Genomic DNA, 18,588 nt, shown 5'->3' on the forward strand with positions numbered 1-18,588 from the left:
GGAAACATCAAATCGTATTTCTTGCGTTTTGACTCAGTTCTCTCATTTTCCAAATTTCTGCTGCATTCGCGTTTTGCGCACGAACGATTGAGTGCTGATGCGCACGAACGACTGCATATCGAGGATTATACTTGTGCCACAATGTTTACAACACTTTTGCGGGCCCAAGGTTGCCGCGGTTCCACCGCGTTAGATAGCCAGCCTCTCACTACTGATCACTTGGCGCCAAACAGATAGGAAGTCATTAGTGCCACCTCACTACAAAGAGCAGCGATGCTAGTGAATGTGGAGCTTACAAACACCTACGGTTCGTTTCATTGTGCCAAACTACCTGTGAATATACCAACAGACATTAATGCCATGTATAGATGTCGATTAATAATGCCTAAATTAGACCTTAATTTCATGCAAAAGATGGTGTGGGAAATAGAGTTTCATGAAAGATTAAAAAGAATGTTAAGCCTGAGCATCGTTTGTCGTTGACATCGAGGTTCTTAGAGACTGATGACTAGGTCATTGGCAGTAAAATAGGGTACGGAAGCGAAAATGGTGGCTTTAACGAGCCCGCGCTATCTCAAGTGACACAGAAAAATGGTGAGTATGGTTTAAAGGGGATTCGGAACTCGCTCCTATGGAGTTCGAATTCAGTGGGTAATCACTGCCTCACTACAATCGGTGATGGGTTAAACTATCTGCCTGAGTGGAAAGATAGAATTTGCTTTTTGCAGGATACGTTGAAACATCTGACCCGTTCCGAAGACACATCACATACAAATATATTCACTGTACATCTACAGCATCCCTTTTTTGCAAGCTCACAGAAACTGTTTTGGGTACTTACAGGAATTGAAGTTTTACACTGCATACACTCAGCTCCTGAGTGAATGAATGACAAGAAAGAAGATCATTTTTTGCCAAGATTTTTAATCATCTCGTAAGCGGGTCGACGGCAAGTTAGAATGCTCTACTGTCGTGATTTTTTTGGAAAAACTCTGGAATCCTCAGAGAATTATATCTTACCTAGAAAAATTGGATAATCTCAGGGAATTTCAGGAATTCACAAAATCACAAGAATTTAACGTTTTTAATCTGCCATTGAAATTGAATATTATTGAGTTTTATAAACAACAAATTTTAAAATACTCAATATTTCGAAGTGTGTTTAAGTACATGAATATTATTCTATATAAATTATCCATGTTTAAAAACTGCAGTTAAACTACTGATTATGGCTGGTACACAGCTCAGCTCAGAGGAAAGAACATTCATTAGTCGTTATTGTGGTATGCGCTGCCCCCTCCCTGCTCACCATTAATTTTCAACAGGGGCTTCATGACACCATCTTCCTCCGCACACCTAAAAGTCTGGCCGGCCGGAATGGCCGAGCGGCTCTAGGCGCTACAGTCTGCAGCTGGGCGACCGCTACGGTCGCAGGTTCGAATCCTGCCTCGGGCATGGATGTGTGTGATGTCCTTAGGTTAGTTAGGTTTAAGTTCTACGTTCTAGGGGACTGATGATGACCTCAGAAGTTAAGTCCCATAGTGCTCAGAGCCATTTGAACACCTGAAAGTCTCAGGGACTTTTTTTTTCCAAGTGTAACTACTTCTTCTTGTTGTTCTTCTTAGTGATCACAGGCCGTGTAGACCACGGGTTGCATCAACGATCTGCTTCCACTGCCTTCTATCTCTCACAGTCTCTCCACCCTGTGGAAAGTCCTAATGCTGCGATGTCCTTCTCTATGCCATCTTCCCACCTTGTACGAGGTCGGCCCAATGGTCTTGTTGCCTGGAGGGTTCCTTCAAATGCTTTCTTGATGATTCTGTTATTTTCCATTGTAGCCACATGTCCAGTCCATTGCAGTCTCCTACTTCTTAATTTCTGTGTGATAGTGGGTTGCTTCATTAACTAATAAATTTCATTGTTCTTTCGAACTCTCCATACGCCATTCTCCAACGCAGGTCCCCAGATTTTTCTTATTACTTTTCTATCGAAAACATTCAGTTTTTCCTCTTTCATTCTTTGCAATAGTCCAGCTTTCAGAACCGTATAGTAGTATGGGGCAGATTATAGTGTTGTATATTTTCATCTTTTTGGTGACTGACAAAGCTTTTCTTTTAGAGGGTTGCTTAGTGAGTACAGACATCTTGACCGTGGGCAATTTTTCGTTTATATCCATTGTTATAATATTTTTAGTGTTGAAACGTGATCAAAGGTATTTAAACTGAAGAACTCTTCTGAAATTAGAATGTTGGTCAATTTCAAAGTAAGGATTTGAACTAGCCACCCTGATTACTCTTGCTTCTTTCCTTCCCTCTTCAAAAGTGATGAAAGGCATTTGTGCCAGGGACATTATTTCTGTTACCTTCGTTACAAATACTTTCAGAAAATCTTACTCCATTAAATTACGTTTTAGTAAGTCACAACAACACGAATCTTTTGTCATTAATGTGTTCCACGCACTGAAATTGGTCATCCTATACATGTCGGGGTATGCGATGCTGTTACATGTCAGATTGAGAATTCGTGCCGAGGATACGGGCATTTCTTTCTTGTGGCTCATGTTTTTATGAGCGTTGCAGTCGTAAACAACACGGAATTCAATTTCCGCGGCGTTCTTGGGGTTAAATGTTGGTCGTTTGGGCAAATGTTACTGCTCTCCTGCGTCGCAGTCCCGCGACCTGGCGTCCACAGTCGTAAAATCTCCGGCGGATTATACTACGTGACGTTCAGACGTAATGTCTTAATCGTTGTTATAAGTCGTAAAAATACTCCGTCGTCTCCGTGTTCCACAGGTCTTACATCCGCCACTTTCCTCTGTTGGTCACGGGTTGGCGGGTGCAATCTCCGCGAAACATCGCTTTGCCTGCTGGCTGTTTTTCACGGTTCTGTCGAGCTCCTTATCCTGCGCAGTCTGGCAGAGGGTGCGGAAAGCAAATATACGTTTTCGTGAGTCTGCTGGACTCGATTCCTGGTAAATGTTCTCGCGTACTGACGACAATATGGTTGCGAATGACCACATTTTGTAGTAAAAGTTTCTGATTGTTGTAGACTAGTGGGTCATAGTGTAGCACACGGTGATAACAAGGAAATTACATTCAAATCCTATCTTAATCATTTGTGCAGACTACGTATTTCAGTCTTTTCTATGGTTTTTTATTGTTTTATATCCACACGACGTAATTATTATTTACTGGTCTATAAATGGAGGCATAATGTGTTACTGTGATACTCTGTGTCAGTTACAGCAGAAATGAATTAACCAGTTGCGTATATGTTTATTGTTGAAACAGTTGTGTAGTTAAGCACGTCAAATTAAAATGTTAACTGCAACTCCTCTGAGTAATTTTTTAATGTCTTATTTAATTCCGTCAATTCCGTGAATAGCAATAATAGTAAATATAATACTCCATCACGTCATTGTAAGTTAGGTTAATATGCACTTTGGAGTCATGTAGTACTGTAACAAACACGTTAAATTTTCAAAATGTAAATGCAAATGTGGAAGTTTTTCATCAGTGTAGGAACGAAAGTTGCATGATCAAACGTACGTAATATGTTACTAGACTTCCTCTCAGTCCTCAAACATTGTTTCATTAACCCCTCTGGAAGTATAGTTTATCTCGTAAAATGTAACAACTGTGTCGTTCTGTGACTATTAGGCGAAAAACGGAAGCAGATGTTAGCCCAGTATATCCGCACAGCCCTTGAAAATAGAGTTGTAGCTGCGAAATGTGCTGGACAAAATAAAAATAAAATTTTTGATTGACAACAAAATATTATTAATTACTAATCCATGAACTAGTCGTTTCCAATTCGTTGCTGTGATTTGAGGGAATATTCACTGACAGCACAACTATTCTGGAATATCCGGGGTTTTCTCATGGCCATAGTGATAAGAGGCAGAAGGATAGATTATATATTTAGAGCTCATTCGCGTCATATGGGAAAATTATGCCTGAAAGCGCAGTAAAAGAATAATTGACTTTTCTCTTGTATTAAAACGTGAACAAAATCATTAAGTTTTTTTCTGAGACCAAGGAGGTTCATTCGTCAACGTTTAACGCAGTTTCAGATACTGGGGTCAGTATTTAATCGTGATCGTGTGCACAGTGACTTTGCCGCGTATTAAAAGTACATTATTTACCACTGGTGGAAAGGATTTTCATGTAGGCGTTTTATTTTAGGACTGCAAACGATGTGGCATGTGGCATAGTTCGTCAGACACTTGATTAACATTTAAGAGAGAAGGAGTGGAGCGATTAAAAATTCCGTCAGTACGTCATCCAGATTTACATTTATTTCTTTGGTGACATTGGTTCTCAGGGAAATAGACCGTGGGCCAAAGCATATTTTCTGCCTGTCTCTTCTATATAACAGAAGACAGCCTCAGAAGAAGTGGAGATGTCTGTAGGTGATTCTCCTACGTAAACTTCTTTTTAACAGCGAATCAATGTGCACACTACTTTCCCAGGCAGGCAAAATCGGCATACTATTTACCTAAAACAGTCGATTCGTGAAGTCATTTAACCATGACCTAAGATGTTATGGAACTATACAGTAGTGTAGAAGAATAGGTGCTGTTACCTGTATTAGCAACAAGCTTCATAGCTTCTTCCATTTCATTTTGGCATATTCAGCTTGCTGTGCAAGTGCAGTGTACAGTCATTCGCTTTCAAAAGCAGTTCACACTAGACACATATATCTCCATTTCCTCTGGGATTGCTTTCGCCAGAAGGAGAGGAAACGTCAGCACAAAAACATGCATTAAACTTCGACCTAATTCTCAGAAGACAGATGTGACTAAGGCTGTAAGTACGTTTATTGTTTTCCGAGAATAATTTCAAGTGAATACCAGAATGGTTCCTTCAGCAAGACTACCGTCTTCTCGCTCCCCAGTCTATTCAGCATATATATTCCGCTGATAATTCTACAGCATATGACGGAGGGTACCTGCTCGAACGTTATACATTATTCTAGTCCAGTCTTAGCTAGTAATCCTCCCCTAATGACACCTACTTCAACGATGCGTCAAACTCGCAAGTTCTATGTTTGTTTTAAGCAAATGCAACGTTTCATTTGCGATAGTCGGTCGCCATTATTTTGGGCTCGCAACTCCGCCGGCTGTACCCGTATTTGAAAGCTTGATAACAAAAAGTATTACTAGACTTTTTTTTTAGAAAAAACGGTAAGTGGTGTAGAGCATCGCGACATGTTAAAAAACATCGCGGTTGTCTAGGTAGAGGTATTGCGTGCTACTATCATATTACCATCAGAGGAATACGGAGACACGCACCATTCATGCACCAAGGGGGAAAGTGTTACTTGAAACACAGACCACCAAACACCAAGAGGTGAGTTCATCCTCTGATTAGTTAATTACGGCATTTCATTCCTATGAAATTCCTATTGTCAAGTTTCTTAAAGGTGCATTGGTAGCGAAACGGGCAATTAATACGTGTGTTACGAATTGGCATCCACTTTCTTATCCGTAGACCCATTGCGACAGTTTAAAAAACGATTGAATAATAATTTTTACGTTTGTTAGCACCGTACCTTCGTACGTGCTCAACACAGCTCCCAAGAGTTTGTTTCTCTTGATGATCAAAGTAAGGGTTTATTCCACCTGCTCCGTTCTGTTCCCTCCTTGCGCAGTTGAATTTGCTGTGTGGATTCCGCTTCTATAAACAGCGGGGAAACCTTGTGTGTATAATAGCTGCCAAAGTATTCTACAGAACTGATTATTCTGATATGCATGCAAAAAGAGGCTACACACTCAAGGATAAGCAATAGCGTGGTAGGAGAATATGATAAAAATATTTAGATCGAATCCAGTACGCCTTTTACAGTAAAGGGTGCCAGAATATTTGCACCAATACGCAGTGTAACGCCCTATGGCGGCAACACAGGCGTGTATTATGGCATTCGAACGATCGTAAAGGTGCCGAATGGCATCCTGCGATAGATTGTCCCAAGCACCTTGCTTATTTTGTTGCAATTCGGCAGTGGTTCTCGCAAAGCCCTGGAGAAGGAGTTAAGTTCCCGATGAGGCGCTTCTTACATCCAGCCGAACGTTCTACATATTTCCTATTACAAATGATACGTTAAACATATTATAAATAACATCGATTACTACATTTAGAAATTATAGTAGTGCAGATAAAAACACTCAAGTTCACAGTCTCTCAAGATAAATTCAAATAGTATATGCAGATTACAGGAAGGAAGGTTTAACTGTGTGTGCTGGGAGCAATGGGCGTCAGAGAAAAATTCGGAAGTGGAAGGGAAAGAGGATGGTGATAACAGGCAGTTAATGAAGATGGAAAATAAAGACGCGTGAGTCGTATAGAAAGGAAGATGTGTAACTGGAAGAAGAATGAAGAACTGACTTTGCTGTCGCTTAGTATTCAGAACTCCCTGCACATGCGAGAGAGAAGCTCCAGAAAGAGGCAGCAAGGTGCGCAAAAGGCGTTTCTTGTTAGCAAGATAGACCAGCAGATATGCTGAATGAGGCTTTTAAGTGCGAAGCGTTATCGCGCCCCTAGAGTGGCTGCTGCTCTGCCTACAGCGCGCAAGCAAAATCAAGGCAAGGTCGTCCACCAGTTGATTCGAATGAATGCCGCTTCTGTCTCCTACATACCGAGGCAGAGGGATTGATAGGGACGACACGTGACGTTTTCAGTTTGTCCGTTACAATTACTTTTTATCGTAGTTAGGGATAGAAAGGTAGATTATTGCTGTAAATGCTAGTGACAGAAGTACCATCAAATTTTTCTTACTAATGATAATAAATATCTACTGTATTTAATGGATATGAGACTAGATTGTGAGAAACTGGACAGTAATCGGTTGTGTTCGAATGGGTGAAGTTGTGTAATAGCGCACAAGCAAAAGAAAGCTGATAAAAGACGTCAGTTTTGAGGTCGAATGCGTAGCTGCATTGACAATTTTAACACACACACGTACACACACACACACACACACACACACACACACACACACACACACACACACAGTAGTACCACAGCACCTGATACTTTCGAATTACAGCAAATGTTTTAACCGAAGAAAAGAAGAAAAATTAAGGATTCATGCAGAATGGGGTACACAAAATTATATGAATCAGCTCATATTTGCTGACATTGCTCTCTATATTTGTAGAAACAGATCTTTTAATATTTTATATAAAGTTCTTTGTCACAAAATTAATTCTGCTCGCCGCAGAAAAGTATGACTCCTTTGATCTGCTCACTACCTTTACTACAATGTCTTTCGATAAAAAATAATTAAAACCTGCTGTGTGAGTTTAACTATAGCGTCGTATGAGGAATACCTGCCATGTGTGACACTTTTTCCTTGTATTCCTTGTGTGTCTACTTGCTACTGCTATTTGTTAATGTGTACAGGGAAATTAAATTAAGTCATTTCATGAATAAATCCAATAGGGCAATAAATCATCTCACGATGTGGACAATGAATTTTATAAAATTGATTTTTCTTCATCAAAGGATGGTGTGTTTTAATATTGTTCCTTTACATAAATGCACATAGTAGCATGAGATAATTTTTTGCCAGCAAATATAGAAAAGCTCCCTATCGGACGGTCGAGTCGGACATGGGTGTGTATGTTGTCCGTAGCGTAAGTTAAAGTTAGATTAAGTAGCGTGTAAGACTAGGGACCGATCACATCAGCAGTTTGGTCCCGTAGGAACTTACTACAAATTTCCAAATAGAAAACCGTAACTAACATACAGTATTATTCTACTGTAGCTGACGACGTTTCATGTTTGTACACTCGTTTTCTATGGCCTGAGATGAATACTGGCTCTGCGTTCACTTAGTGGCATACGTTTGTTTGGCTGATGCCCTTCATTTGTCCCCGAATGGACGTAAAGTAACGGAAGTTATTCGTTAATCACTGTGGACAGGAGTTAAATGTTATCAACTGAATGTGTGTCCGGAAATCTGAAGAACGTGCCTCATATTATGGAGTATGTTGCACACAATTCGATCGATTAATGTTAAAGAATGTAGCTTTTAAGTAGCACTCATAACTGAGAGTTTCTAAATACAGCCGGCCGTGGATGCAGAGCGGTTCTAGGCGCTTCAGTCTGCAACCGCGCGCGACCGCTACGGTCGCAGGTTCGAATCCTGCCTCGGGCATGGATGTGTGTGATGTCCTTAGGTTAGTTAGGTTTAAGTAGTTCGAGTGCTCAGAGCCATTTGAATCATTTTCTACATACAACCCGTTGGTTGATGTGAGACATGTGAAAAAAGAAATGTAATTTTTTATCTCATACTATTTATTTATTTAACAACAGTTTCTTGACTATAAGAGTTATAAAAATAATGAAAACGTCAATGGTGTGTTGTATGCCGTTTGGTGTTTAATAGCCACTTCGTTGTTCTTTTGCAGTTCAACTTCGTTGGAAAACTTTTAGGACCAAAGGGCAACTCTATGAAGAGACTACAAGAAGATACGATGACGAAAATGGCGGTTCTTGGGCGAGGCTCCATGAAAGACAAGCAAAAAGTAAGTTCACCTCTACAGATTAGATTATCATACATAAATTTATTTTCAGGTTTCGTATTCTGTCGTGTTCGTCTGATGATTATTTGCTTGATGATGCTGTAAAACGTGCCCGACGGTTTAATCTGTTGGAAACGACCCTTAGGTATACGCACCATCCATTCCAGTATCTGTCTTCTTTAGGTGAATTTTTATCTCGAACACATACGAGTAACGTGAAGAGATTTCATAAAACCCACTCAAGACGTATGTACTGGGCAGTAGTAACCGGTTGCCAAATGTCAGAAGCGCGGTTCTGGTTGTGATAGATTGCCAGTGCCTTTGGATTTCGTTTCTTTCAAGTGACGGCAGAATTGTTGAGCATGGTGACTAGTGCGTGATCGACGTGAATGTTTTCGATGGTTATTTGGGCCGATACCAGTTTAGAATGTGGCAATAGATGGTAATTTGTCTTCCCTCTGCGAGACACGCAAAATGATTCGTGGACCGCCTATGCTTGAAATAATGATTTCCTAGATGCGCGTATCAGTAATGTCGGATATTCCGCTTAGACCTTACGAAATGTATGGTTTATGCCATCGTCATGGCTTTAATATCTGATCGTAAATTGTCAGTTCTCCACAAATAATACACTTCACATTTCTCGCAGAGCATTAAAGCTTTCACCCCCCCCCCCCCTCTCTCTCTCTCTCTCTCTCTCTCTCTCTCTCTCTCTCTCTGGCTTTTGTGAACAGTAGTACATGTTCTGCAATTTCTAACGACCTCTATACCCGTAATTCAAGCATGGATTTCAGAAACCTAAGTACTAATGGACCGTGCGTGCTGCCATTTGTACCGACTTCGTGCTTGAGAAGGAAGCAGCAGTAGAAATTCGGCACGTTGCCGAGTGCAGGGAAGGGACTCAGTTAAGAAAACTACCTGGCTCCACAGCCGTTGCATTTCGCCAGTGCGTTTAAAGCTAAAACAGGGAAGCGGTGGCGACGCACTGAATGCTAAAAGGGAGCGCGGCGGCAACTTGATAGCAGAGCAGCAGGCATCCAGAACCGCGCCAAGTTACCTTGGCGGGGCAATTCTCAGCGGCCAGTTAGCATCCTCAACTTCAGCGCAACGGGGCTGCGAGAACAAGCCGCGTCTGAGCGTGAGTGTGGACTGTGCCAAGGTTGCGGCTGGGTGGAAGGAGGCTAAGGAAATGCTAACTTTCTTGCTAAATAAATATTACAAAATATTCCACCCATTTTGAAGTTTTTCCCTTCATGTATCACAGATTTTTCTAGAGTCAGTCAACAGAACGTGCAGTACTTGACAGACTAATCCTAAGCACAAGCTATGTACTCCGATAAACAGTTACTTGAACTTCACAGGGCAACTCGGAACTAAGAAGTTCTATCTTCTCAGTGTTTTACTAACAAAAGAGAACGGATTTTCGTTGTGTGTTTCGTGCGAAACATACGTAATTATTAAGAAGATTGCTTAAATATTTCGTGTACGAAATTGAAGTTATTGCAGTGTAAATACTTTGCTGCTGCAAACACACATGTGATTCGACTATGGCGTTGCGGCTAATTATGGTCTATACAGTATTGTTTGTAAGTAAATTGTGGCAGTTTGTGACTTACCTACGTTCTTTGTCGGAAGAGACCCGACTTGCGCAGACTAAGGAACAAGGAGCCGAGAGGAGAAGGAAAACCGAAAAGTGCGCGAACATTAACTCTATTGAAAGTCTCTTCGGGTTTGCTGCCGGAGTCTCCGAGTATCGTCCCTGAGTGCGGTATATCGTTGCCGCCAGTGTTCTACTAAGGGCGGCGCCACCTGCCCAGTCTTGGAGAGCAACAACGGTGATGGGCGGCGCATACGCCGTGTACGGTACGGTGGCCTGTGTAGGATGTCGACTGGCAGCGTGGCGTCAGTCTCAGCGGGACTCAACAGCAGAAACAGCGTTCTCTTATTGATGGCTACCAGTTGGATCGCCGAAATATCGAATCGAGTTTATTTTTTCTCCATCCTTTGTGCAGTATCACTTTCTGCGCTGTCGACGATAATGGATAGTTCGTTTGCGTTTGATAACTAGCACGGTAGCCAGTCCGTTGTGGTGTGGGCACCATGTACCCTGTTGGTTATAGCCCCCTGACCGCACAGGGATCGCTCTGCTGATGCCTGCGCCTTTAACTCCCCACGTATGCCAAGGAGTAGATGCTCGTCACTCTGGGGCATCGGGACTCCCAGCAATGACCATCCTGCCAGGTGGCCTTTGCTGCGGCTGGCTGGCGCCCAGGGGAAGGGCCCCTGGCCGGAGTGGGTGGCATCAGGATGGATGATAAGCCACGAAGCGTAGTACGTCATCTCTTTCTGATGATCAAACACCAGCAGTCTCTAAGCGGTCAAGGTCGCCAGGCGAATGATGACAGCAAAGCTTATTCACCACTGTACCTCGTGTGTACGAAAGTTGATGGGAATCTATCTTGTCAATGAAACCTCAGTTTTTTGTGCAGCATTTAGAGGACAAGTTCGGGTAGGTGGAGGCTTGTCCAAAATGCGGGCAGGGTCGGTCTTGATCAAAACAGCATCGTCTGCCCAGTCACAGGATCTATTCGCCTGTGACAATCTGGGGGATGTTTCTGTTTCCATCACGCCCCATCAGAGCTTAAATATGGTCCAGGGTATTATATTCCACAGGGACCTTCTTTTGCAGTCTGACGATGAGCTGCCCGCCAATTTATAACGGCGAGTTGTCCATTTCGTCCGGCGCGTCCACCAGGCTCTGAGGGATAATGATGTTCCCACCGGTGCCTTCATCCTAGCCTTCGAGGGTGACACATTACCCGTGCTTTAAGTGCTGGAATTTCGGCTGTATGCCTTCCCACTGTACTTCCAGTGTCACCTGACTGGATTGTGGACGTCCTTCACATCTCAATACTCCCTGTGCCCCACCTCCATCTGTGTCATCTGTGTCATCTGTGTCAGCTGTGGAGAGCACCATTTGCCTTGCTCGCCAGACTGCAGGATTCTCGAGAAAGAAAGAAAGAAAAACATATTAATACAAGACCCTGGATTGACTGACCTAAACTGAGACTAAGAAAAAATACGAGAGGCTACATTCTGTGCATATGACATCAACCAACACCTCCGCTACGACAACGGTTCTACCATCTTCTCTTCTGCTGCGTACAGTTGGCTCTCGGATCCGTCAGACTCCACCTACCCCCTTGACGGTGGGGACACTGGCTCCATGTCAGGGCGGCTTCCGCCATGGTCGCTCCACCACTGATAATCTTGTGCCTCTAGAGTCTGTCATCCGAACAGCCTTTTCCAGACGCCAACATTTGGTTGCCGTCTTCCTTGACTTAAATGAAGCATACGACACGACCTGGTGACATCATATTCTTGCCACATTGTGTGTGTGTTGTCTCTGGTGCCCGCTCCCGATTTTTATCCAAAACTTCCTGTCGCTCTGTATTTTCCGTGTCCAAGTCTGTGCCTCCCATAGTTCCCTCCGTATTCAGGAGAATTTCGTTTCCGTAGACCACCGTACTAAGTTTCTATTTTTAGTGGCTATTAACGGTCTAGCAGCATCTGTAGGTCTCACCTTCTCTGTATCCGGATGACTTTTGGATTTCGTACTGCTCCTCCAGTACTGGTGTTGCTGAGAGGCGCGTACAGGGGCCATTCACAAGGCGCAGTCATGGGCTTTATCCCACGGTTTCCAGTTTTCAGCCGCGAAGCCGTCTGTCATGCATTTCTGTCGACGTCGCACCTTTCATCCAGAACCAGAACTTTGCCTTAATGACGATCCACTCACTGTAGTGGACACATCGATTCTTAGGACTGGTTTCGACGCGCGATTGAATTGGCCACCTCACCTTCGTCAGCTTAAACGGAAGTTCTGGCAGCACCTCAATACCCTCCGCTGCCTGAACAACACCAACTGGTGTGCAGATCGCTCTACACTGCTGCAGCTCCACACTGCTGCAGCTCTACAGAGCTCTTGTTCAATCCCGCCTGGACTATGGGAGTCTGGTTTACGGTTCGACGGCGCTCTCAGAGTTGCGTTAACTCGACCCAGTGCACCACTGTGGCCTTCGCCTAGCGACGTGACCCCTTAAAACGAGTCCGCTGACCAGTGTTCTGGTGGAGGCCAGAGTCCTTCGCCAGTTATGTTGCACACGTTTGTAGTTCTCCCGCGCATCCGAATTACCGTGTCCTTTTCCCAACCACGGCGGTTCATTTTCCGAATTGGCGGCCCAGGTCAGGGCTTACGATTGCGGTCCGCGTCCCTTCTGGCTGAACTGGAGTCCTTCCTGTTACCACCTTTCGTCGAGGTCCAGTCACGTACACCTCCATCGTGTACACCTAGGCCGCAGATTCTGCTGGACCTTTCGCATGGCCCCAAGGACTCGGTTAACCCTGCAGCTCTCCGCTATCACTTCCTCTCGATTCTCCACATGTACTGGGGCCATGAAGTTGTTTACACCGACGGCACGATGGCTGACGGACACGTAGTTTTGGCATATGTTCATGGAGGACATATTGAACAACATTCCTTGCCTGACGGCTGCAGTGTTTTCACTGCAGAGCTGGCGGTCATATCTCGTGCTCTTGAGCGCGTCCGCTCAGGCCCCGACGAGTCATTTCTCCTGTGTACGGACTCCTTGAGCAGCCTACAAGCTGTCGACCACTGCTACCCTCGGCATCCTTTGGTTGCGTCCATTCAGGAGTCCATCTATCCCCAAGAACGGTACGGTCGTTCAGTGGTGTTTGTGTAGACCCCAGGACGGCTGGCCAAACAGGCTACCCGGAAACCGCTTTTGGAGATGAGCATCTCCGAAACTGACCTGCGTTCTGTCTTACGCCGCAGGGTTTTTCGGCTTTGGGAAACGAAGTGACATAACAGTACGCAGAACAGACTGCGTGTCATTAAGCAGACTACAAAGTCTTCTATGCGGTCCTCTCGCAGGGAATCAGTGTCTGCCGGTTCTGCAGTGGCCATACGTGGCTAACGCTCTGCTCTGCGGTGCCCTTTTAACTTTCCCAGCACCCTATCTTCGGTGTTTTGCGAAAATGCCTCAAGAGCAGCTTTAGTTTTACGTTTTATTCGTGAGGTGGGTTTTATCATCTAGCGCATGTACTTTGTCCCTCTATGTCCTGCACTCTAGTGTTTTAAGAGTGGAGGTTTTAATGTGTTGCAGAGTGACGGCTGGCTTCTCCTTTTTATTCTCATGGTCAGCCAGCCATGGTAATCAGCTGCCTTGTTTTGAACTCTTCTACGTATTTTTTGCGTGTCTCTGTAGTTTTCTTGTCCGATTTTGTCCATTTTAGTCTTTGTTGCCCTTGTCGTTTTCTCCTTTCTTCCAGCTATGTTTTGTATGTACGCTTTGCACTCTTTATGAAGAGAGCGTTTGGCTGGCGCACCTACGCACTGTGTATCGGTCTTCGGGAATAGTGTGTGTACCCACTAAACGCTTTGTTTCAGAAACAACTCAACCAGTCGTCTTCCTGAGGTGATGTATTACACAGAAAGATGGTGATTTATTTAATTTCTGTAATAGAAGTACGGTTAATACGTTCCGAACTCTTACGAATAAAATAAACGGACTAGTTACTGTTGCATCACCAATATTAAATGGGTTACAATTTTTATTCTCACTCTTCTTATCACCAGCGGCCATATTGTGGTTAAACTATGGCCTAGCACACGTTTCGGACTCTACGGTGAATTGTTATTGACTACTGTTTCACTGAATGTGAGACAAGTTACCAGCGACAGCTCTTCCGCCCCATCTGCAAAATACGCATGTTTGTTAAGTAATTCGTCGGCGATAAGACAGCGCTGTGTAGCAGTTCACACTTTTCCTGCGGATGAACAGTGGTCTGTGTAAACAGTACGGGTACGGATTTTTTGAAACCACTCGAAAGTCCCCTGTTGAAGAGTACATTCCTTCAGACGAGTTCAAGAATGTCTATTGTGTCCGGTTTAACACTGTTTTGAAGTTCTGATTATTATTATTAATAATAATAATAATAATAATAATAATAATAATAATAATAATAATAATAATAATAATCTTGTATGCAAAAACATTGCTTATGGTACACTGATCAGTCAAAACGTTATGACGAACTGCTTAGGAGCTTGTCCGTCCACCACTTATTCTGCGTATCAGGGATCCGACAGTTTGTTGGTAGGTTTATGGAGGTATGTTGCATTATATGTATACGAACAGGTCATGTAATTGGCATAAATAACGGGCCATTGATTTTGCGTACATGGTGATTGCGCCCGATAGCGACCCAGATGGATTGCATAGTATGTCCATCAGGCGAATTTGTTCGCCGAGACATCCATATGAGAGTTCACTATAATGGTTCTCAAACTACTGTAGCACGGTTCTGGCATCGAGACACTGACAGTTATACTCCTGAAAGATGACATCGCCGTCAGTGAAGACACCAAGCATGTAGGGATGCAGGTGGTTCGTGACTGTCAGCATGTCTTTGATTACCATCACAGATACCATGCATAATAATGCTCCCAACAGTCTGCATTCGTGGCGCACTGCACGTTTTGAGCCGCCATTCACCTCGATGAGGGCGTTTGTGGAGACGACCATCTACCTAGTGAAGCTAAAATGTGATTCACCCGAAGAGTCGAAACGTTTCCATTCATCGACGGTCGAATCCCGATGGTCCCATGCCCCATTGCAGTCGTGATTGACGGTGTCGTTGGGTCAACATGTGAACACGTAGGGTTGGTCTACAGCGGAGCTTCATGTTCAACAGTGTACGATGCACGATGTGCACAGGACCACTTGTGCATGCACCAACAATGTGCTCTTTCGGCAGAGATGCCACAGATCACCATCTATCCTATTTCATGGAGCAGACAATCCTCCGAAACCAACGTAGTGTGAAGAGTCGTGGACGTCCAATCATTTAGCGCCTAGTCTACTTCGTTTCATAAATGTTCACGACAATAGCACGTGAACATTGGACCAGCTTCGCCGTTCTCGTGGTAATCATTCACAGGCTCTGCGTAATAAAACAATCTGCCAATTGTCAAAGTTGCTTATCTAAATGGATTTGCCCATTTGGAGCCCATATCTTGGCTAGGGTGATCCCCAGCCCGTGTCTGCTCCGCATACATACTTTTTTTACCGCGTCACCTGCATGAAACGTAGCTGTGGACAGTGGTCATAATGTTTCGGTTTGACGTTTTGTTATTGCGACAAAATAAAAGTGAGTGTGGACAATCCTTATCAAGATGCAACCTTCGTTGTATTTCTATGCAGCTACTCAGCGATAATTCTGTCTTAATTTATCGAAGAGAAGCACTGCAGATTCCGTGCCACATGTGAAAACGATTGACTTCAAATTTGTCGATGCTCGTCAGACCCATGCATGCCGTTTTATTTGGTTCTGAATCGGGTAATCATTATTTAGAGCGCAGATTTCATTTGCATTGATTACATTAGCATTTCGAAAGTCTTTTCCCACCGGCCGAAATTTTTTTAATAACCGATTTTGGAGATCAAAAGCATCTTTGTAGATGTTGCCTCAAATCTGTGTGTAGAGGGATGGCCTCAATTGACTCCGCACAATAACAAAACCTTATTTTGAGATATCACGAAGGGATATTGAGAAACTTCGGGAACCACACGGCAGTAGTCGACGTAATTGCACCGGTCCCCCATTCCATATTTGACGATTCATTCGCCACATTCACTTTGTTCTGGAATTTCCCAGCTTGATTTGTGACTTGGTTTGTAGGTACACGTAGTCTGTCCATTGTTGTTTCGAAGCACTGTGAAGTCATCATACTGCTCTCTGCTGGTGGACCGAAGTGATACTGTGTTTTCCATACTGAAAAAAAAATCACGGTTTAGAAGATTGAAACAGGTCATAATGGTTGGAAGATATTTTGAAAATTGGTTAAGTTAACACGCGTAGCACTTTTGCCGCTTCGTACTATTGGACTGTAAGTCCCTGCAAAAAGTTCACTTGTTAGACTAGATTGTATTTGGAGGATGATCTCGGAGGTAATGAACGCGTAGTTGGATTTTCTGTGTACTTATGTAACAATATCTCATCATTGTCTCACTATACTGTTTCCTTGTTCCTCAGTGACGAAGTCCCAATATTTTGGAAGCTTTACTGTTTCATCTAAAATATTATACCTTTTAACTTGTCAGATGCAACCAACGGTTACCTGAAACTCTTCGAGAGAAGGGAAACGATCCCTCCGCACGAGACTCGTGCCAGAACAATAGGGAACCTGAAGCAAAACGTGACACCTGTATTCGTGTAACTTACGTCTTACAGCTTTTACGAGTTGCTGGCGTTCGTGTTACAGCATCATTTTGCTCGTGTTCCAACAACTTACGTTGGCCTTCGTCATTTCTTAGCGCAATATTAGACAGTAATCACAGTTAACAAATATCCGTGACCCATGTTCCACAGGGAATACTTGTCTGTCATACGAATCCTTGGCGACCATAATTTTGATTTCCAGTTGAGAGCATAGACGCGTTTTTGGTCGTGTTTATGCTGGACTCTCTCCAATCAACGCTCAAAGTATATAATCTGTGTTTTATCAATAACATTTCAGGAATCGCAAGACGACCATAGTGCCGTGTTTCACACCTTCCGCGTATTGGTTTTGACGTTCTTGTTGTGGATCATCGTTTACGCTCGCAAAACATTCGGGGAAGCTATTCCATTAAAATGAAATTGTGCTACGGCCACTGTCAGCTTGAATTCAACACTTTATATTCCTGCCGTGTTAATTCACAGCAAGACATGGTGCTTGGGGTTTAGTTATAGGTCGTCGTTGCAGAGCAGTGGTTAATTTTGATGTTTCCTCTGCGACGTGGGGACTTCTGAGGCTATTGGGTGGTTAATTGCTAATCACGCCTGCCGTGGGATGGGGGCAATCCGGAGGCCAGCCGCGTGGCCACTACCGCTGCCTGGAGCCAATTTCTCTGAAATATCCATCTCTTTGCTGCTGAAATGAGTTGTAATGAGACCGAAACGAGAGCCGTTTTATTTTGCGCCCTCTCCGTGGCTGGAAATAAAGTGTTTGCGCGCCGGCCCTCGCGCTAATGGCGCCTGTGCGGCGGGTTTCATTTGTTTCTTGCGTAACGAAATTGGCCGCGACTCGCCGCGCGCTTTGTCTCGGACCTGCTTTCCATCTCTGTGTGTCCCTCCCCTCCATAACTTTCCGCAAAGAGTGCCGGAGAAGAAATTCTCTCAGATCATTTTCCCGTCTGAAAAACTGCCGGGCGCCGACATTTGCACTTGACGGGGTTGAGCTTCAAACGCCAGACTCTCTAACACTTTCAGAATTGGAAGTGGACTCATAGCCTTAAAGTAATTACTGAATTTAGTCACTCTGCATATGACCGTTAAAAATATTTACTGAGGAAGGTGGATGATTTTTATTTCGTCCGTTTCTGTTACATTGTTATAAAATTCAGCTGCAGTGGTTACCGGTTTCGGGTTGATACGTTCAGTCTCAAACCACACGCCTTGCTTTTAACGATAATTAATCGTACGGTATGGTGTGAAGAGACGCAGCAAAGTATTTATTGGGCAATAAGTACCCTCGTTGATCCTAGACTATGCGTCCGTTGCTACTCTTGTTATAACTATTGTTAATGTTAACTTTATATATAATTAGTTTTTCCTTCAAATAACGGGTGAAATTACTTTTCAGTCTCTGTACGTAACGAACTTAAGTTTTTAAGAGTAATGTACTCTCAAACTGAAAATAAAAAAAATCTATACCTTGTTAAGACTTGCTGCGATGTCTTTAGCTTTCTGTTCTGTGCTGCGTAACTGTTACTGTTACATTCCAAATGTAAGTTTGATGTAAGTACGTTCTCTTTGGTTGCAGATTAAAACTGCTATACTGCAAAATTCAGGAAGCTACATAAACCTAAGCAAGTTTTAAAAACTACAATTTTCAGAGTTTTTCCAGTTTTTGAAATAAAGCAATAAATAAACCACTGAAGGTGCTCAACGATACAGGTGTGGGCAAAGAAGAAAAAAAAATCCAAAATCAAATTTAT

General features: G+C 43.4%; 1 protein-coding gene across 4 annotated transcripts in view; it reads left to right on the forward strand.

Annotated features, from left to right (window-relative positions):
- The window catches only part of LOC126277905 (KH domain-containing, RNA-binding, signal transduction-associated protein 2-like), a 505,341-nt gene that overhangs the window by 407,017 nt on the left and 79,736 nt on the right, over positions 1-18,588 (forward strand). For all 4 annotated transcript variants that reach the window (XR_007550617.1, XR_007550618.1, XM_049977463.1 and 1 more), the window contains exon 3: positions 8,414-8,530. Coding sequence is in view for 2 of the 4 variants with exons in the window: in XM_049977463.1 (XP_049833420.1) it covers positions 8,414-8,530 (117 nt within the window). In the remaining 2 variants the exon portion in view is untranslated. The remainder of the gene's footprint in view (positions 1-8,413; positions 8,531-18,588) is intronic.

The sequence above is a fragment of the Schistocerca gregaria genome, chromosome 6, assembly GCF_023897955.1.
Source record: "Schistocerca gregaria isolate iqSchGreg1 chromosome 6, iqSchGreg1.2, whole genome shotgun sequence".
NCBI classification, from domain to species: domain Eukaryota; kingdom Metazoa; phylum Arthropoda; class Insecta; order Orthoptera; family Acrididae; genus Schistocerca; species Schistocerca gregaria.